The following is a 22,518-nucleotide window of genomic DNA, read 5'->3' on the forward strand; positions in this document are numbered from 1 at the left end:
ATCCGTAACTTGGGATTTCATATCTATGGATTCAACCAAACATGGATTAAAAATATTTTTGAAAAATCACAAATATACAGAACATTTTTAATTAGCAGAGAAGAGAATCAAATAGAAGTCAGACATTTTCCAAATACAAAGCCTTGTCCATTAGCCTAACCAGTCCTTCAACCCCTGAGCCTCAGATGATTTATCTTTAAAACAGGAAAACAAATATTTGTGTCTTACTTTCAGAATCGGGCAAGACAATGGAGGTGTAAGTTTATATTCATTCAACAAATAATAATCTTAGATTTGAGTTTTCTTATGTAATTTCACCAACAAGAACCAAAAATTAATGATACCAGCAGAGATATAATAATACAGGTATAAACATTTTTCACTGAACCTCATTGCTAAAGCTTTTTAAAAGTTGTTTTTAAACCCTCTACTTTGTATTTATATCATTAATCTAAGAAAATAGTTATTTTTCCAATTCTTTATTATTTTATGTGTTTTACCTAAGAAGCCTATGGTGTTTACACAATATATTTATTCATTATTAAAATTCTAACTTATAGATAAAAGTAAATGAATTTTATATAAGCAGATTGAATGAAAAATAAATAGTGTAACGTAAAAATTGAAGTGATGTTCTGTGCAAGAGGACACAGAAGCAAAGCTCTAAAGGTAGTTATTGAGGAGCTGGACAAAATCTTTAGAGCTAAGGCAATGAACAGTATAATTGTCAGGAGATCTTCAGGGAATAATTGTGTCTTTTGCTTTTTAATAAGAAAGTAACAGAGGAGAATGGAAGTCTGAAAAGTGTTTTTCAGAAAAGGCTGTGTTGGCTTTGTAATGTAAATCAGGGAAGGTCAAGAACACTTATACTCTAGGGCCTAAGTCAAACTGCTACCAAGGTGTTGGTGCCCACAATCCTGTGAAGAAGGAGCCATGAAATTGCTTTACCTGGCTGGTGACTAAGGGTTTAGTATTCTAGATACTGCCCAGCTGGGGTCTTGTCTTAGCCAAGTGGGCTTTATTGGTGTGAGATCCAGAAAAAGAGGAAAGGCCCATCATCCAGGATCAGCTTCAATAAGTGACCGTTTGCAGCCTAAATTGAGATAGCTTCCATTTATTGTCTGTTTTTCTATCTTCTACCTTATTTTTTAAAGTTATAGCTCCCTGAAATACCTGTAATACAGTAATATGAAATATTACATGACAAAATCAGGTCAAGGAGAATACAAAGGTAGTAAAATAAAATAAGCCAAAATAAAAATAGTGTTTTTTTAATTAAAAAGTTTAAAAAACAATGAAAATGGGTGCTTTGTAGTTGGCAGACCAATTTCTATATAGAAATGAGATACTCTAGATGGATTCAAGATTTTTCCCTAGATAGTGCATGTCCAACTTCAGTACATTTTAATAACCTTAGAACAGGTTGGTGGCCCAACTTTCCCCAGAATTTCTGATCCTAGGGTAAAGATTAAGGATCCATATTTCTAGAAAGTTCTGAGGGGATACTGATGCTACTGGTCTGGGAATTCCACCTGAGAAAGTGTTCTAGGAAAAGAGTACCATGACTGCTCTACCAACCAGCTGAATGAGCTTATAGGGGCTCCATAGTCACAAGTTCTCAGATATGGACCCAGTAATTTTTGGAACATTTCTTAAGTTCATATGCATCAGTATCCTTCTGCAATCATGGAACACTCAGAAGAGGCCCATCCATATCCAATGAAGTTATTCGACTTTGTTTTTCCTGTATGTCTACCTTTTCCCCTATTATTTAGAATATTTGCTTCTTGAATGGTTTGCATAAACTTTTAAGATTAGAGTTAAGCCACTGCCCTTTAAGTAAAACTGGTTTATAACAGCATTCTTTTAGTATATTACTAATAATATTATTCTTGAATATATTTTTAAAATTCTCTTTAAAGTTTGTTTTCTTTTAAAATAGTAAATTGAGATTTCTGGGTTATCATATATTATATTCAGTTATAGACCTGGGCACTGCCTGCTCACTCCAGATGGTTAACTATTAGGTGGAAACAGTTAGAAAACAGCAAACATGAGTCATAGCAGTGGGAATTACAGCAGCTGGCACAAGCAAAGAACATAGCTCATCGGTGGTAGGATTGGAATGCCTGTTTTCCCCAGCTCAGTGGTCCATGCCCAAGAACATTTAGAGATAGACTTTAAATAATACTGTTCTCAACATTAATGTTGTTATGACCCCTTCCCCCTCCCTGGTCATTTATTTTCAGGATGGTTGGACACCAGTTCATGCAGCTGTGGATGCTGGTAATGTGGATAGCCTCAAGCTTCTCATGTACCATAGAGCACCAGCTCCTGGAGACTGTTTGAGTGAGGAGGTGCCTGAGCCAGGCTTCTTTGCCTTGGATGGGGGAGAAGACTGTCTTGAAGGCACGTCGAAGCCTGCTGTTCCTGCAGACCTCATTAACCACGCTGACAGAGAAGGCTGGACTGCTGCCCATATTGCTGCTTCAAAAGGTTTTAAGGTGTGTCCTGAAGCAGCTGGCTTCATTGCAGTCATAATTTGATAAGTGGCAATATTGTTTGTTATCGATTGAGTGTATTTAAGTCAAATAATGGAAGACCCAAATGATACCCCTGCAGTTGATGGTGAGCTACTGGTACAAATTGACAATTTTTGCCTACCCAGCTGATATATATCACCAAGGGTATAAGACTTTTTATAAAATTTAAATGTACAAGAGACTTTCATGAAATTTAAAAAATCATTGTATTCAAAAGCTATTAATAAGAATATGAAAGTAATTTTGAACATTTTATGTCATCTATAATAGGAGAAAAAGATTGATATTATCTTAGTCCATTGGGTTGTTTGTTTCCAAGACTGTGCAACTAGTTAGAAGTGGGGTCAGGGTTCCCACCTGTACTGCAGGGTTTTTGATCTTGCCCAGTTTCCTCAGTTGTCAAATTTTTGCACTACCTGTGCTTTCTGACTGATATCTAAGAGAGAGCTCTAGATTTCACCCAGAGTATAAAAAGTACTGATTATTTTTTTTAAAGTATGCTTTGTCTAGTTAAATCATGCTTTTTCTAAATCATTTTAGCAATAATAATAGTAAGCCATTAGAAAGCTCCTGAATGTTTGTCAGTGTGCACAATAATGTTTACTGTGCTTATTTCTGCTCCTAGTCTAGTGGCAAGTGTGCAGGTTATAAGACAAGTATATAATAAAAGAAACACAAAATTAACACAAGGATAATAGGCATGCTATTGAAATAGTATAAAAATTGAACAATTGTGAAAAATAGAAGATCATACATACTTCAAAGAATAGTTGTAGCAATGTTAGACTTAGGGATGGTTCATTCTGGAGGAGATGGAAATTATTGGGGGATTTGCCAAATGGGTTAAATGTACCACTCACCATTGAGAAAGCAGAGTAGTTCAGGTGGAGGGAGAAGTAAAAATGGAGACATGGAGATAAGGAGGTAGAAAAAAGCTTCAACTGAGTTAAGGAAGAGTCGCGAGAAATAAAATCAGACTGGGAGTTTCATTGTAGGCATGAGGCCTTCAGTGACATTAAGGAGTTTATTCTGAATTTACTAGTGCAAGTAAAGTCAATGAAAAGTTTTAGAAAAAGGGGAAAGATAATCTGCTTCACAGTTTAAATTCATGAATTTAGCAATAACATTTAGAAGTTGGAATTTTGGACAAATTGGAAACACAGGGAGAGACTAAATGGTGCAAGATGATGTGAATCAGGAAAATATTGAGAGACATTGTAGACAAGAAGTGTCCAGAGATGGAACACAGAGCAGACATAGGAATGGAAGAAGCCGGATAGAAAGACAATGATGTTCCAGGAAAAAGCAAAGAAAAGCCAGCACCCTAATCAGAAAAATAGAATGTAGCTTTAGATATGCTGAATCTAAGTGTTTTGTTCATTCCAGATAGAAGTACCTAGAGATGTGTATTTGGAGCTCCTGGATGGGTAATTTCCTGTTAGGATCTCCTGCAAAGGCCTTTCATTTTGACTTTGGTTTTTAAGAAGTGAGAAAAAGGCAAGATATGGTTCAATACTTTTGGGCAGTAGTTCCCCCAACACACACCATATCCTTTAACAAAAGAAAAAGAATTCTGAGAACTTGATATACATACATAGATTTAAATGGAATGCAGCAGCATTTGACATAAAATTTTTAGGAGGCAAAAATGGGAAACATGAATAGTTTAAATTTGAAAATGCACAGTTAATCTAAGACTGTGACTCTCATTTGATGGTGAAGAGGTACATAGAAAGAGTACATTGAAACCTACTGACATCCCTAAAAGAAAACTTCTATACTGCAAGATGTTACTGAAAGGAGTAGGTTGTGCATGCATCCAACCTGTAGGTAAAAATAAAAGAAAACTCGAGCATCTCTGACTTGGAATATTGGGCTACTGAGCCCTTCCTGCTAGGCAGAGAATTTTTCCCAAGGAGTTACCCTTTTTTGGTGGAGAGTATTGCTCAGTTCCTTCATTATGAGCTCTTTACCAATCCTGGGGTTTTGATGATCAAAGATAGTATCTACATTGATTCCCAAGATCCTGGCAAGCAGTGGATGCTCTGTTACTACTGTGTAAAGGACAATATGACCTCTTTCTCCCATAGAATATGACTCTTTTGTATTATTACTTTAAGAAGTGTTAGATGAATTTTTTTTATAAGGAAAGAGATTTTTAAAGGCACGTGATTGAAAATATTCCCATATTTCTAAGCTATTAAAATAATAGGTTTGGTTTTGGTAGCCCTGGAATGGACATTTAATCTTCCAGTCTAATCTGTTTATCTTATAATTAGGATATTTCAATCCTAGAGGGTTTAATAGATAGAGGTTGGGAATAAAGCCAGATTGCCTGGTTCCACTACTTTTTTCATTGTGCATTCTTCCTTTCCAGTCAAAAGTATTCAAAGATATTTTTCCATCATTTGTCTTAAAAGAATTTTTCTATTTTGATTGGGATAACTCTTTAGGACTATCTAGTCACAACTAAGTTACTAAGGCTAGTTTTCTGAAAAATAGAAATTACAGTTACGAATTAATGTGTTGGTAGAGAGAGAGTCTGTTCTTACCACAGAGCATAAAAAAACAGGATTTTTTTCTCTCTCTCTACAGCAATCTATGCATGTCCAGCCTTCACAGGTAGTAGTAGCATCATTATCCAAGAAGCAACTTTCTTTCCATATGAATTTTAGAGCTCAAAGGCCCATAACTGATCCAGTCCAACCCCCTCATGTTGTAAATGAGGAAACTTAAGTCTTGGGAAATGGTGAAACATTTCCCAAGGCCAGTTCATAGACAATCCCCCATAAGTGCTTGTTCCATTTTAGTAGTTGGTCTCTTTTCTAATGGTTAAGAAATTAATACAAATCACCATGCAGTGTTTAGCAATACAAGCACCTCTCTCAAGCTGGCCTATGTCTACTTCAGAGAGAAAGCTGAACCAAGGATAAACCTTTCTTTGTTTCAATCACTTTGTGTGAATCGAAAAAGGAATTCTACTTGAAGCTCTCTGCTCTGCCATGAGATCTTCAGCAAGTCCAGTTCCTGTACCAGAAACAAATTCAGGAGATTATCTGAATTTGAGCATCACTGAATAAAACTCAAATGCTCAAATAAAACTCAATTTTTTTTAAATTTAGGGGATAGCATGAGTTTTTGATTATGGAAATAGATTATATTTCTAGCTTATCAATTGCCAAAACCTGTGGTTTCTTATCACTCATTTTTCTGTTCTGTCTCTCTGAATATATTTAATATGTTGACTATTTAATGCAAATTCTTTTCTCCCTGGGCTTCCAGAACATTGCCCTTTCCCCACTTCTCCCTTGACATCACTCCTAAGCTCCATTCTCAGCTACCTCCTCCTATTCTTTAAAAGAGTTTATTCAGATTTTCAGCTTTAACTGTAGCAGTGATAGCTACTCCCAAATGTATACCTGACATCTGACTTTTACCTGTCTTCTAGACACTTATTTTCAGCATCCTAGAGGTCATTTCTGGGCAGGCCCACTGTCCTCTGGTAGCCCTTTTATTGCCATCCTAAAATCATTGCTACATTGTATTAGGATTGCATTCTGATATGCATTATTAGCTTTTAGCTCTATAGGAATCTGACACTCTCTCACCCCATTGCAGCCACACTCGTTCTCCTGGTGGCCTGGATAGGTTAAGTATGTGCCAGGATTTACATGGAGCCCCCAAATTTGGATTCTTTATTTCTCTGTCTTTGCTTCAAAGAGAACAAGATAACAGGACTTACTACAGTTTTTCCTTGTCACACAAAATTGTATAACTTGTTTAAATAAAAGAAAGATAAGGTATCTTCAAAGTACCAAGTCACAGGATCTAGATGTTAATCAGGATAAATAGGAAACTTTCTTATTCTAAATGACTATTTCCTGTTTTTAGTCAAATTATTTTTGAAAATGTTAGGCTGTATGTAAACAAAGGGAAAGGTTTTAAAAAAACAAAACACTTATTCTAGAATATTCAGTGAAGAGTAATTGCATTGTTGCTTCCTTTGGGCCACATTGATTATCTGGAGGAACCCTAGAGGGGACATAAACTAGCTACCGAGAGTCATTCTCCCTGCCTTGCTAAGACATGGACTTTCTGGTGTCTGCTGCTTACAACTTTAATAGATGTAGTTTAGACCCTTTCTCTCCTCTCATTCTGTATTTCCTCCCTGTTGATCCCCAGAATATATCTCAAGGAATTCCAGAATCTTCTCTTTAGCCCTAATAAGCATTTCCTGAGTCCATCCAGGAAGCTCCTTTCCAGGAAGCTCACAGGTTACAGGGCATCTCCTAGATAACTAGGGAATGAACTTGCCAGTGTACCCAGTACAGTCCTGTTTATGCCTTGGTAGAACTGCTCAGTGCCAACTTTTACTCTTTAAGATGTCCCATTTAGAACATTATATGATAAACTATTGATGACCATTTTCACTTTCGCTCCCACCAGGCAGTTCCATGTGGTTTGTCCCCAGACCCCAATGCATATGTCCCTTAGCCCGTCAGTTGGCTACGTCTTACATTTCCTCTCTTCATCCAGTAACATCACCTGGCATTTGTTTTTACGTGTACCAACTTCCTAACTTAATGAACTTGAATGATTGATACAACTCTAGATTTTATTTTTATAAATGAACTTCGAATATATTGCCTCCTCCATTGACTGCAGAGCCTTCATCATCTGCTGTCTCGATGCTCCTACCGTGGTATCCCAGTCTCTAGGTTTCACTCCTTCACAATGACACACGAGGGACCTTTCCAGCAGGTGACCATGGTGATGTAACATAACCACTTCATGCCTTTCCACAGGGTAAGGGCCAGCCCCTTCCTGCTGGCCTCAGTCACCTCCACAGGTGCGTTTCTGTCACCTTCCACAGTGCATTCTGTGCTCTAACCATGTATGACCAGTAGCCATGGATACATCCTGTGCTTTCTCTCCTCTCCCTGGCTTTGCATCTGCTGTTCCCATTGCCTCAAATAGCCTCTTCTCCTGATCTGAACTTTTTCTGCCTGGAAAACATCTCAGCTGAAGTCTTGGCTCTAGGAGTTAGGTATTCCCAGGGCACCTCTCTGCACTTTACTTAGGGCTTCTACTTTATTGTAATTGTTTATGTGCCTCTCTCTGTTTCCACCTCCTCTGAAAAAAACACTTTTTTCATCTTTGTGTATATTGTTCTCAGCAGTCTCTGGCCCAGAAGCACTAATAGCTTATTGAATCAATAAATGATTGGGCTGTTATGGTTCTTTCATAACCGGTCCCTTTCTCATCATCCTCTTCCTTTCCAACATGACTCCTACATGCAACATTTGTCTTTTTAGAAAAGACACTCATGGCAGTTGGGCCTGGAACACATCCCTGTACTTACAGAAAAGCACTGAACACCAGTTCTCAGCCCTTCATAGTCAATTCCAGTCAGTTTCATCTTTGGCCACTCAAACCTCCATGTACCTTCTCACTAATGCCCTTACTTCCCATGTTAACAGTGTGCATCTCCCCTGCCTTTCAAGGAAGCCTACCCTGCAAAGCCCTGAATACACCCGCAACCCCAGGTTGTTCTCACTTTTCTGCACATTTCAAAACTCTTTCTGCTTTCTCTCTCCTCTGCCCAATCCCAAACTCTTGGCTCCCTGCCTTGACTTTGATTTTCTCTCTTACTCCTTGAACCTGGGGCTTCTGTTTAATCTCATTGGTCCTGGTTCCTTGCTTATAAGCTCTCATTAAAAGACCATAGCAAAGATTGCTTAATATCTTAATATACTTCAATATCTCTTCTGCCCTTCACTGGAATAATGGACCCCTTCACTTGTTTTCTGAGCTAGTGGTCACCCAAAACTAGGTTGTAAATGTGAGTGGAAGGGAAAACTGAAGCCTAAGTCACTACTTTAAAGTCTGTTACAGCAAGGGTTTCTCTATTGGACTTAATAGGACTTGAGCTTAAACTCATCCTTCTAGATTCCGGGGTAGCACACCCTACCCAGTTTTGCCCCCCTGGAAATTCATTCCCAGTGACTAGTCCTGCAGCATTTCTCCTCTTCATACAATCCCACGCAGCAGGAGAGAGCATAAAGTATTTTTCTCCCTCTGTCCCTACTCCTATTCCTCCATAAAGTAAAAGCTTACTTTCATATCCAAAGGCCCATATGTTAAAGGCTTGGTCCCTAGCTCATGACACTTTGGGGAGGTGATGAAACCTTTGAGAGGTAGGGCCTAATCCAGCATCTCCCAACCTTTTGGGGTTATGCCTTTGAAGTGAGTATTAGGATGTTGGCTATTCCTCTTTCTCCTTTTGCTTCCTATCCACTCTGAGGTGAGCATCATTTACTCTACTGTGTGCCCCAAACCATGGTTTCGTGTCTCGTCACATGTCTAGAAGCAACAGTGCCAGCTGGCTACAGACTGAAACCTCTGAAACTCTGAACCACAATAAACCTTACTTCTTTTTAAGTTGATCATCTCAAGTGTTTGTTATTGTAATAGAAAGCTAATGCATCCCTTCATTTTTTGTATTTTCTCCATGTCCAACTATTTAAGACACTTTGACACTCTGTGGGACATGGAATCTTGTTCTTAAGGACCTGAACAGCCTTAACATAGTGGCTGGCACAGAGGTGCTTAGTACCTGTTCCATGAAGTTGTAATCTGGAGTAAATAAGCATTAAACAACAAAATGTCATTTTAGTAACCAGCTGACTAAAATCTATATGATGGTTGTTCTTTAAGATTATATTGCCTAGTGATAACATAGCCATAGGAGTTTGTTGAAGTACTCCTTGTGGTATTTTCACAACATGAAATTGCCTCACAACACATTCTCTGAATGTATCCCCATCCTTAAGCCATGCATGTCTCTACTTGCAAAGTGCCAGAACAGTGCCTAGAACTTGTGCTCAAATCATTGCTGTAGCTGCTGCTATTAAGTGCCACCTGAGTCAAAATTTTTTTTTTAAAGAGAGAGTGAGAGAGGAGAGAGAGAGAGAATATTTTAATATTTATTTATTTTTAGTTGGCGGACACAACATCTTTGTTGGTATGTGGTGCTGAGGATCGAACCCGGGCCGCACACATGCCAGGCGAGCGCGCTACCGCTTGAGCCACATCCCCAGCCCCATGAGTCAAAATTTTTATCTCCCTTATGTTCCCTACAGAATCAGCATAGCATTGTAGAGTTCCCCCTTGTAGCTAGCTGTGTTTGGATATGCATTACCCTTGAGCACTGACATTTCACGTTTCCTTTAAGAGAATGTCACTGCTTATATTATTGCCCACTGCCCTACCTGAGTGTGACAAAAATTAGAAACCACCCACTTTGAAAGTCAGAAATCAAAGAACCTTAATTCAGGAGAATTGCAAATGTATATTGCACCTTTTGTCATTGCTGTTTGTAATGTGAAGTAACATCATTTAGAATCATCTTGAGACTAGTGATATTTGTCATGTGCTTGTAACATAAAATCAGCTAACTAATAGTACTGTTAGTACTTGTTTTCCAATTAGTGGTTATGATGTTGATTTTAATAAATTAGGGCTGGTGGTAAATACCATGAGTTTTAATATGTGCCAAAAACACAAGAGCTTTATATACATCTTTTCATTTAAGCCATATAACAATCCTATAAAATACAGATATTTGAAACACAGATAAAGAAACTACAGCAGAAAATGTCAAAAGATTTACCATTGGCTATAGGTATTATCATTTGTAGTGTTAGGATTAGTATCTAGGTCTGCTTTGACTCTTATACTCTTGCTACTAATACTAACTTGTGTAACGAATGTGTTATTTTTATCTCTTCTCATCTTGGGAATTAACAAAGTTTAGTTCTCAGATTGTATTCTGTTTAAGTCTCTTAGAATTAATTTCTCAATCAATATTGTGTGTCTTTTGCAGGAACTACCTTATTCATTTGCTGGTTTTATATAATTAGTAATAACAGCTTGATAAGAACTGTTATTTATACATTTGACTGAATTCAGCTAATTTACAAACAGTGATTTCTTAAATCTAAACCATAGATAGATTCATGAAAGCCAAAATTTGATGACAAGTCTCAGAGATCCCTCCAATCTGAGTAGGAGCAGGCAATAAGAAACAAATGCTCTAGTAAGTTCCCTTTTCAGACAGGCTGATTTTTTTTACAGTCTCTCTGATTGAGTCCCTTTTTTTACATGTAGGTACCAATGCTCTTGTCCAAAAAAGGTTCTGTGTATCAGCTCTGCTGTAGACCAGCACTGGCTTTCTGTTCAAATTTCATTTTATTATTATTATTGTGTGTGATACTTAGAGATTTCTTATATTTTTCTGTGAACTCAGTATTGCATCTAAAAGTATGTTTTGGAGGTAATATGAAGCAACTGGAACTCACACATACTCATGGGTGTACCAATGTACAGTCACTTTCAAAAGCTCTTGCGGATGCCACAACCTACACCCTAGTGATTCAGCACAAGTACATATACCCAATATTTGTGGACCACAGGATATGTATTGCAGTGTTCATAGTGGACCCAAATCTCCCTCAACAAGAGAATGGATACGTATTCATGTAATGAAATACCATTTAGTAATGATTTTTTTTAAAAAAAGCAAGATGAATTATGACCACTCCTAACGCATGAATAAATCTTAAAGACATTATGTTGAATTAAAGAAGCCAAATATAAAAGTATACCTAAATTACAATTCTATTTATATGGAATTCAAAAACAGGTTAAACCAATCGCTGATTTAGACATCAGAACAGAAGTTATGGGGATGAGAGGCTAGAGGTTGAAAGGAACAAAGTGCTCCTTCCACAGGTTTGTTCCCTTTAGATAGTGCTTCAACCTGTGCACTTAGGTAGTTGTCTATGTGAATATTATACTTCAAGAAAAACATTTTATATTAGAAAAGAAAAAATTCATTTTACTCAGCAGAAAAAAGGGTGCTCAGGAAGATTAGAGAAGGCTTTGCAGACTGCCTGATTTACTGTGTTGTCTGAAGTGTCAGTCCCATCCATGCCCATATATGCACAACTCTGAGAGAGAGAGAGAGAGAAGGAGGAGGAGGACATTACTTGGTTCGGTTTTTAGCTCCTTCTCATTGTTTCTGTTTTATTCAGTTTTCTACATATTCTTGTGGAAAATCAGTATACAAATTATGAATTAGTAACAGTTGCTCCAGTAGAACTATTTTTTTTTGTTAAATACCCTGATATAATATCCTGCTGTGAAATTCTTTTTTTAAATTAATTTAAAAAAATAAATGACTGCATAATACATTACAATTCTTATTACACATATACAACACAATTTTTCATATCTCTGGTTGTATATAAAGTATGAAACTTACATCTATATGTATATTGTCTTTTAATTTGCCTTTGAAGAATTATGAGGAGTAAGACCTTTCACGTAATAGTTACTGATAGTTTTTGAAGGAAGATTTTCTTAAGCAGCTTAGTAGGACAAAAAGCTGAAAAAAGGAACATAATTTTAATTAATATCTATTGGGAATGATTTTTTTTTAACTCAACCACGATGTTCATGTTTTTAAAATAAGTAAGTAGGGCGGCATAAGTTCTCAAATTACAAATGTGCTTATGGGAACTCTGGGAAAGAATTATTGGAGCCCTGCACTTTAGGAAGGCAGTTTGTAGTCTAGAAGGCAATAGGGAGCATCCAATGATAGCAGTGTTTTTGCTTCATATTATCAAATTACCATGAAAGGGTACTTGAAAAGTCAGTTTCATTCTTAATTTCACTCTGCAAACCCAGCAATTAATGAGCTAGTCATTTTTTAGTCATCAATGGATTTTTTATTTTTTTACTTGAGGTGCTGAGGATCAAACCCAGGGTCTCACACATGCCAGGCAAGCACTCTACCACTGAGCCACAACCCCAGCCTAAGCATTTTTTTTTTGGTTGTTGTTGGTGTTCTTAAAACCTAAGAGCCTTCCCTGAGAGCAATGACTCCCATTTAAAAGAAGGGCTCTTTGGGATGAGAATATACACAGTGGTAGAGCACTTGCTCAACCTGTGCACTTATGTAGTTGTCTATGTGACAGGCTCAAGGTCCTAGATTCCATCGTCAGCACAGATTGAAAAAAAAAAAAAAAAACCAAAAAAAAACTTACGTAAATGAAGCATTCTTTGCTTTTCAGTTCTAGACACTATTTAGATTAATCTGAGACCAGTTTGGTTATTTGGGTTGCTGGAATTGAAATAAGATTTCTAGCTGTGAATTCTTGATTGGCTTGCCACAAGCAACTGGCTTTTCCTTTGGGTTTTGCACTCAAGTTAATTCATTTTGACGTGAAGGTAATAGAGGTCTTGTCTTTGCAGAACTGCCTAGAAATCTTGTGTAGGCATGGAGGGCTCGAGCCAGAAAAGAGAGACAAGTGCAATCGGACTGTGCATGATGTTGCCACAGATGACTGCAAGCATTTGCTGGAGAATCTGAGTGAGTGGCATTAAAAGCTGGTTGCTCATCCTCCCTCTACGCCTCAGGGGCCTTTGGGATAATGGGAAATACATTATTGCAAGTACAATTTTCTCATTCCCTTGTTAACTTCTTTTGAACCCTTGCTAATGCAAAAACATTTTATTGATGATAGATGTAGCAATTATTTTTTCCTTCCATGTAGAATGACATTACAGAACAACTTGCCATTCAGATAATGCTAGATCTTTATCGTATTCTACTGACGAATCCAGGAGAGCTCTCTAAATATGAATTGCTTTTTTTCTTCTCACTTAGATTGTTGTTCTAGACGTTAGATTTGCCAGGGTGGGTGAAATCCCACTGGGTACTCTGCATCAGCTGATCCTCTGAGAGAGGCACGTGGGTTCTCTCCTGATGCCTGGTTGCCTATGAATCTATGTATAATTGATAATCTCTTGGGTCCCTTCAGCTCCAAAAGTATAGTCTCCTTAACACCTTTCATGAAAGGCTCACTAGTGGGTTTATGAATATGGAATGCCAGGTCAAATAAAATATTATGACTTATATCAAGATTATTGCCCAGCCCATCCATTTTACCAGCTGTTTTAATAACTCAAGGATGAACAGAATTTTAAAAGTTAAAATAATGTTTTAACCTTCAATCTTATACATAGATTTGCATTATTTTATCTCACAAGGAAAACTTAAAATAGTAAGGAAAAAATACATGAACTGTAAAAATACAATAATATAGAGGCAGGCATGTGGTGCACACCTGTAATCCCAGCAAGGGTGGCTAAGGCAGGAAGATCACAAGTTCGAGGTCAGCTTCAGCAACTAAGGACCTAAGCAACTTAGTAAGACCCTGTCTTAAAAAATAAAAAGGGTTAACTTAGTGTTAAAGTGTCCTTGGGTTCAATCTAGAGTCGGGTCATAAAAGGCCTTATATTCCTTGTGACTCAGTCCTGTGGGTAAGTTTTGACTTAATGCTGTGAATTCTGAAGAATGATTATAAGCAAGTAAGTGAGTGAGAGATTAGAAATGTAGAAATAACATCTTATGTAGGATGCTGTAGGAGGAGGGGGCACATGACTGGTACCAAGTCAGAAAGAACACAGGCTAGAATTAGCTAGTGGGAGCAGGGTTGGAGGAGAGGGTCATGGTTATCAAGTCATAGGTGTGCTGTTAGATGGGGCAAAGTGTAGGGTGAGGAGAAAGGGGGATTAAAGGCCATGCCCAGAGGAACCCCCAATTTTAAAAGCTGAATAGAAGGGAAAACTGACTCAAAAGGAAGACTGAGCAAGATTAGAAAAGAAGTTAGGAGACTTATCTCTGAGAGGAAGAAGTGATTCAGTACTATCAAATTCTCTAAGGTATAAGGGTTAAAAAGAGAAACAGCCGCATTTGGCAAATAGGAAGTTGCTGCTCATAGGGAGACAAGTTTCATGCAGTTCAGAATCCAGAAACTCATTATTTTAAACAATGAATAATATGGAGAGACAGTGGGAAAAAAAACAAATTCAGATTTCTGCCCTTTATTCATTCATTCAGTATTGAGCTCCTCAAGTGCCAGTCACTCTCCTGACCATATGGGGTAAGTCAGAGTTTAAAAAACGATTGTTATCCACAGGGTATAGTGCAGGCCTGTAATTCCAGTGGCTTGGTAGGCAGGAGGATCTCAAGTTGAAAGCCAGCCTCAGCAAAAGTGAGATGCTAAGCAACTCAGTGACACCTGTGTCTAAATAAAATACAATAGGTCTGGGGCTATAGCTCAGTTGTCAAATGCCCCTGAGTTTAATCCCCAATACTCCCCCACTCTGTCCCCCAAATCATGAAGGCTCTATTCTAACATTAAGGGACAGGAAATGTGCAATAAACATCATTCATTACATGGTAATATGAGGTAGTGAGATGTGCCATTGAAGACCAAGGGGGATTGGGAGTGGATTTTGATTTTTAAAAAGGTCATAAAGGTAGCCTTCCTGGTAAAACATTTAAGCAAGGATTTGGAAGAGGTGAAGATATATAGATATCTCAGGTAAAGATTTTCAGGCAGATCCTCAAATGGTGCGAGGTAACTGGTAATTTCTGAAGAACTGCAAGAAGGACAAGGTGACTGGGTTAGAATAATGAGAGAAAATCAGGAAACAGGTTGGAGAAAGTATAGAATAGGTTGGAGGCCTGATCTTGTTGGAATTTATAGGTCATGATAAGGACTTAAGATAGCCATCGGGGTGACAGATCTAATGTATGTTTTAATTGTCATTGGCTGCTTTGTTGCAAATAAACCATACAGAGTCATGGGTAAAATCAGGGCCATCATTTAGGATGTGACTCTAGTAGTTCCACATGAGGGACAGTAATGGTGGCTCAACCTAGGATGGGAGCAGATGAGGTAGTGAGAAGTACTTGGTTGGGTTCTGGAGGTGTGGGATATCAAAGTGGCAGAACATACTAATGGATTGAATGTGGAGTGTTGAGAGAGGGAACTCATGGGTTAATTCTAAGTTGTTCAACCTCAGAGATTGGCAGGATGGACTTGCTGTCAAAAGAAGGAAGGTTGTCAGAGGTTGAAGCAGATTTTTCTGATGAGGATATGGAGTTTAGTTTTTCGTGTGTGAATCTGAAATGTCTGGGAGGCTCTCTGTGTCAAGCCAGCAGGAATTTTGGAAGATGAGTTATGAGTTGCATATGTAAGTTTGAGAGTCAGCAGTCTACCCATGATATTTTCAGTCATAGGACTACATGAGATCACTAAGTAAGTGTGTTAGTCAGCTTTTTGTTGCTGTGATAAAATACCTGCCATAAACAACTTAAGGGAAGAAAGATTTATTTCGGCTCAAGGTTTGAGAGGTTTTAGTCCATATTATTTGACTCCATTGCTTTGGGTTTGAGGTGATGAAGAACATCATGGCAGCAGAAAGCTGCTCAGCTCAGCTCATGGTGGCCAGGAAGCAGAAAGAGAGAGGGAGCAATCAGGGAGAAGATACCATCTTCCAGGGCACACTTCCTCCAAATAGGTCCTTTCTCCTATAGTTTCCATCACTTCCTGATTATGCCATCAAACTATAAATCCTTCAGTGGACTCAGTCACTCATGACATCAAAGCCCTTGTGATCAAAGCCTTCAGGATTTTCCAGATTGCTCTCACCCCTGAACACTGTTGCATTGAGGACCAAGCCTTCAACACATGAGCTTTTGGGGAAACATTTCAGATGCATATAATAGGAAGTGAATGTAGAAGATTTTAAAATAAAAATCTCTGAATCACTCTGTCATTAAGAAGTCTGGAAAAAGTGGAGAGATAGTGAAGAAAGAACATCAAGAAAAAGAACAACCAATGAGCAATGAGGAAAGCTAGTAGGAGTCTGTCACGGAGCAGAGAGAGGTCACTTACATCAAATGCTGCTGATAAGAAAGATAAATAAGAACTGACAGTTGGAAGATAAAATAATCCTCTGATAGCTGGTCAGCTAATGAAAGCCAGTTTTAGAAAAGGATCATAAAAATATACACTTTAAATAAAGCATTGTAATGTTAAATCTTGCAAAGTAATTCTTTCACTGAGTTTTAGTCTTTAGTATTGTTCTTCTGAGTTTTACCTATTCTTGTTAGATCAAAATGTACATTTAATGTATCATCTTATGATTTTTAGTGTTAGAGTACTCGAACACATTTGTAAAGTAAACCAAAGATACTGTCTGTCCAGAGATTATTACATTTTATCTAACTGCATATAGTTTTCTCATTTATACCTCATTAAATGACATTTTTAGTAATTCCATTAAGTGTCTCTAAAGCATTCAGCCTAGTTTTCATAATAATAGTAACTCATATGTCGTCAGTTTATGGACTATTAAATTTACTAATTTCAGTAATGAGTTGAACAGGCATAGAAGATCTGGGAACAGACACAAATGACTCTTAGTAAACATATAATTTAAATCAAAAACAAGTGCACAGGGATGGCACCCACTGTGGTAGAGCCTCAGTCAAGTGCTGTCAGAGAAATTGAAAGATCACTTAAGAAGTTCCTGTTGCATTTTTATCATTTATCCAATATTTACTAGTGTTTTCCATGTAACAAATAATGTATTGAATCCATTTCAAACAGAAGTTCACTTAGTTTAAAGAATAAATTGAGGTATAGCAGTTTCAAGGCAATTCACCAAATATATGCAGGTAGGAAAAGGCCAAACCTGAGGCTCAGACCAAGCTCTGTAGAATTCTCAAGCTGCCATCATGAACTTTCTGGCCTGTATAACTATTGCCTGATTTGATCATCATATTATCTATAAAGATAAGGAGAGTATATAGAATTCTGGATCAAGGAGGAGCTCTAGTTTTCTTAGATTTTTTTTAAATGATTTGAGACTCAAAGGGAGTCAATGGAGTACAAAAGGTTAAAGGTACAAGGAAAGATAAACAGTTCATACAGGATACCTCCAAAGAGACTGTGAAGAGATTGGGAGACCAGACTTTATTCCAGTATAAGACTATTCAATTTAATGTCTTTAAAGAAAAAAGTTTCATATCTGCTTATTTTATGTAATACTTTTGCTGTTTTTTTTTCCTGTCAAGTTTGGTTTTTGTTTTATTTTTGTTGTTGTTGTTGTTGTTTTGTTTTTGACTTCTAATTCTTTAATCTTCTAACAGATGCTCTTAAAATACCCTTAAGGATTTCCTTGGGTGAGATTCAACCAGGCAACTGTGGTTCTGATGACTTTGAATGTGAAAACACAATATGTGCTTTAAATATCCGCAAACAGACATCATGGGATGATTTTTCAAAAGCAGTGAATCAAGCCCTGACGAATCATTTCCAAGCAATCTCTTCTGATGGATGGTGCCGTCTGGAAGACATGACATTTAATAACACTACAGACTCCGACATTGGCCTCAGTGCAAACAGTGTACGATCCATCACGCTAGGTATCAACAGACCTAAAGTGGAGACACAGTTAAATTGCTGGCTTTATTTATGTTTATGGACATCATAACCTGATACTCAGTTCATTGATTCAGCACAGTTAGTGCTCTTTTATGGCAACTTCCAGTGCTGAGAATCTTGAATATTCACAATGTAGCCATTACATAATGTAGCCTGTTAATATAAAAAAAAAATGCTTTTATGCCCCAAATAACACCAGAGAGTAAAGAACATGAAAGCCTTTGATGAGGCTTTGTGATTACACTTGTATTCTAGATAAATGCAAGAAATCAACCACACCACAGCTGCTCGCTAAAACACGAATTCTGAACACAGCCCCTAATTTCCCTAGCTGTGCCAGGAGCACTGGGGTACATTAACACCTTACCTCCAAAACAAGTGTCCTGATGAAGTCAAGGGTTGGAAATGCTTTAATGAAGATACGTTCCAAGCTCCCACATGGGATGAGTCAAAGTGGTAGCTTGTTGTTTCTATTTGAGAGACACAGCAAGAGACTCTGAAGGACTTAGAAGATGAGATTTTCTTTCTGCTAAGCATAGTAGGTGCCCTAAAAATGTTGCAATCTCTGATTAGTTTCTTATCTTCTGGGCCAGAAGAACTAACATCCATGGGAAGCCTCTTTTTCAAGAACTATTTTAGACGATTTATGAATGTTTTTTACAGTAGCCTGATTGTGCAACTAACTAGGTATTAGATGATTTGCCTCAGGTCACACAACTAAGGAGCAAAAAAAGATTCAAATCAGTCTGTCTGATTCTTTTCCACGTTAGCATAGAATGGTCAAGGCTGAGGGAAGGGTGAACTTTTAAATGCCTATTAATATTATATCATAAAGAATATTGTTCTTGTTATAGCAGAAAGTATATTATTCTGTGCACTAATATATGCCAATTCACTTTCAAAATATACATTAGCACTAGGTTTTAGAATAGATTATTTGTGATAACTTGAGTTTATGGGTCTTTGGCATGATCATTAAGATGATTATTAGTATAGCATTGTTATTCAATTAAAAATTTTATTAAAAAATAAGTCATAGATGATGGTTAAGAACACATTTAATCAACAGAACAATGGATGCTAAGGCCAGATTGTTTCAGTGTTCATGCTTGTCACAGAAATGTAGCATATTGTAATAGTATTTCAAATGTAAAAAGCATTGAGTGTTGTGGGAGAAGTGCTTACGGCTGGCTGGCTGTAGACACTTGATAATTGGTAATGATAATATTATCATCATTAATATGTGTTTACAGGTGATTTTAATGTATCCATAGCATAAGCTAGACTAAAGGAACATCAGGCTAACAGAATTCTTGATGGGGTATATGCATGAATATGCTGAAAATAGACTTTTGAAAGAAGTGGTCTGTGGAAGGGTAGAGATGAAAAAATACTCAATGCTAATCCCTCCCTAGAAAAGACATGCATGAAGTAGAACCCCTTCCGAGCAGAAGTAAGCAGAGGATTGAATCTGAGAAAGCTAGCCCTTTTCTGAGCATCTGAAATTATCTTTTTATTTTTTCCTGGAATCCCTTTTTGCTGGAAAGGGATTCAGGGACAAATCATAAAGGATTTGATATCTCATCCACAGTGCTTGGACTTTGTGAATCAGACACTGGAAGAATCAAGAAATGGTTTTTATGTTATGAGCATCTTTGCTTTTGAGAACTTGATTCTAGAAATATGTGTCTATAGTTTTGCTCTCTAGATACCCTTTTCAGTCCCTTCTCAGGATGACTTTTAAGAAGTCTGTCAATTGAACACCTTCCTTTTGACTTTCAAAACATTTACTCTTAGGGAGTTCACCCCTTGTGTGGCCTGTAACATGTACTGTATGTGCCTTGTACAACATAAGCTCTGGATTCCTTTGAGTTCTCACAGAGGATGTGTGTTTACCATTATGAGAACATTATTTTTAAAGTAATTCTTGACATTTTATTTTGTTTATTTAAACTAGGAAATATGCCGTGGTCCACTGGTCAGAGCTTCACCCAGTCCCCATGGGACTTCATAAAGAAGAACAAGGCAGAGCAGGTCACTGTGCTTCTGTCAGGTAACAATGTTCCAAGTTGAGGTGACATTCAAGGAGTGTTTGCTTCATGACTGGTTCACAGTCTGCATGTTGTCCTACCTCCTCTAGTCATGCATGTGACACTCCCACTGTGAGGCAATTAAATGTTGGGTGTTTGGTTTTTTTTTTTGAAACATTTGATTAAGAGAAGGAAAAATGAAAAGCCATGTCTCTGAATTCTCAGGGGATGTCGCACTGACCATTGGCTCTGCTAATGTCATTGTACCTTTTATTAGAAAAACCCAGAGACAACCAAAAGTGGTGGGGCAAACCCATAATCCCAGAGACTTGCAACACTGAGACAGGAGGATTGTAATTTTGAGGCCAGCCTTGGCAATTTAGTGAGACCATGTCTCAGAATAAAAAAAAAATAAATAAAAAGTGGGGTGAGGATATAGCTGAGTGATAGAGTGCCCTAGATTTGATCCCTTGTACCCTCCCCTCCAAAAAAAGGTTCCCGGAGGACCCCACCAATTAGTCCTTCCCCTATCTCAGGCAACCTCCAAAGAGTACTCTTGATTTTTTTTCATCATGGGTTACTGTCACCTAGGAGACGTTCAGGGAAATGATGGCGCATTGGTGTTTCTTGACCAAATGTCAGCTCTGCCTACAGATGTCCACAAATATGTTCTTTCTTTGATGATAGGTTCTGTTGCATTTTGACCATCTCTACTTAACAAGGAAGAGCTAATTTTCCTTCTCTATATTTGTTTCTTATACAGGTCCCCAAGAAGGCTGTCTCAGTAGTGTGACTTATGCATCCATGATCCCTCTTCAGATGCTACAGAACTACCTCAGACTGGTAGGTGGACACTGTCAGTGGAGGCCTCTACTTCCATCTGGCTTCTTCAAAACCTGGTGGTCCATTATTATGTTTATAGGAGTGAAAGCCCTAGCTCTTTCCCTGGCAGGCTGCAACCAGTTCATCTGGAGTTAGTTGTTATCCAAGTATCCATTTCCTGGACCCAGAGACCACCAGTGACTGGTGTTATAATTTGGGCAGCAGGAGGTTGTCTTCCCTTAACAAGGATTTAGCATCAAATGAATGATCATCAGTATGGACGGGAATGGTCATGCATATCAAGATGCTTGACTATATGCATTTATGAGTTAAAATTCAGTAAACATATTAGTTACAATGTTGATTTGGCCACTTTTGCTTTTTTGAGTGGTTACTGGGATTGAATATAGGAATGCTTTTACACTGAACCACATCACCAGTCTTTTTTTTTTTTTTTTTTTTTTGTATTTTGAGAGAGGATCTCCCTATGTTGCTGAGGCTAGCCTTGAACTTGCAGTTCTTCTGCTTCAGCCCCTGAAGTAGCTGGGATTACAGTCAGGCTATGTTCAACTGATATTGTCACTTTAACAGAAATCAAGTCATTCTAGCTTAAATAGAGCGTTTATTTTTCTTGAGCCTGCTGGTAAAAGTCCCTGAGTGCCTGCCGATAAAAGATCTGGAGAGGAGGAAAGTGCATGTCAACTATTCCAGCATCACAGCACCTTCTTCTCTGCTCCACTATTCCCTAGGGTGGTGTTTGTGTCACTTGTTAAAAAATATTCACATCCACATCCTAGCCTGAGAGAAGAGAGCCTGGAGGGCAGGATTCTTTCTTTCAGAGGAGTCTCACACCACACTCCTGCTCATATCCCATGGAATGGAATTTAGAATTATGTCCATTCCTAGCTGGCAAGTGTGGCCTTTGGTGGAGTAACCATGCATCTACCTGAAACTGGATAGTCTGTTACTAAAAAGAGAAAAGGGAATATGTTTATCAAAAGAAATTCTAGAAAATTCTAGATACAGAATGGATAAAGGTAATGCTTTGTTTTCATTAAATACTTAAAACATGCTAGGTAATATGCTAAGTGTTTTCTTGTGTCTTATATATTCTTCCAAACATCCTTATGCAGTATTTCACCCATTTATTTATTGATTAATCGATTTTAATAGAGAAACTGAAAAAAAGAAGTCATTTGCTCAAAGCCACATACCTAGTGATAAGTCCATTGTGCAAGTCCCTGAGACATTGTATCTGCATGTGAGAGATTTATCCAAAACTAATGCTAATGGTATAAAACATTAAGTGAATAATAATTTTACTTGCTGCCTTAATTTAGGTAGCCGTTTTTTTTTTTTTTTTTTTTTTAAGAGTCAGACATGGCTTCGTTTTCACTCCTGATGAAAAAAGGATTCAGAACCATTTCATTGATCTAGCCAGGCTCAAAGTTGGGACTGACCTTTGTACCAGCTGCATATATACATTCAGAAGCCTCACAGTGTGGCAGAGGTGGTGTCACTTTCACTTTATTTTCTTTACTATTTGCTCCATTTCCCCAATATGCCTGGCAGAAGGAGATAAGTTTCATTCCTTTGCTTGAGTAAAAGTTGAAGGAACTGTTCAGGAATGTGAGCGTCAGGCTCTGATGGAACCGTTTCCTTCTCTTCTCACAGCATGTTTGTACCTGTTCAGATGATGAAATTGGTTAAAAAAAAAAAAAGGCAAATTTAAAGATCTTGATTGGTTTTGTTTTC

The 22,518-nt window shown here is 37.7% G+C and overlaps 1 protein-coding gene across 6 annotated transcripts in view; it reads left to right on the plus strand.

Annotated features, from left to right (window-relative positions):
* Positions 1–22,518, plus strand: part of Cttnbp2 (cortactin binding protein 2) — a 140,804-nt gene that overhangs the window by 78,745 nt on the left and 39,541 nt on the right. For 5 of the 6 annotated variants that reach the window (XM_078040316.1, XM_078040318.1, XM_078040319.1 and 2 more), the window contains 5 exons: positions 2,250–2,504; positions 12,861–12,978; positions 17,617–17,892; positions 19,869–19,964; positions 20,705–20,784. In XM_078040316.1, the coding sequence (XP_077896442.1) occupies positions 2,250–2,504; positions 12,861–12,978; positions 17,617–17,892; positions 19,869–19,964; positions 20,705–20,784 (825 nt within the window). The remainder of the gene's footprint in view (positions 1–2,249; positions 2,505–12,860; positions 12,979–17,616; positions 17,893–19,868; positions 19,965–20,704; positions 20,785–22,518) is intronic. The other variant, XM_078040320.1, reaches the window with a different exon arrangement.

The sequence above is a fragment of the Ictidomys tridecemlineatus genome, chromosome 2, assembly GCF_052094955.1.
Source record: "Ictidomys tridecemlineatus isolate mIctTri1 chromosome 2, mIctTri1.hap1, whole genome shotgun sequence".
Classification (NCBI taxonomy): domain Eukaryota; kingdom Metazoa; phylum Chordata; class Mammalia; order Rodentia; family Sciuridae; genus Ictidomys; species Ictidomys tridecemlineatus.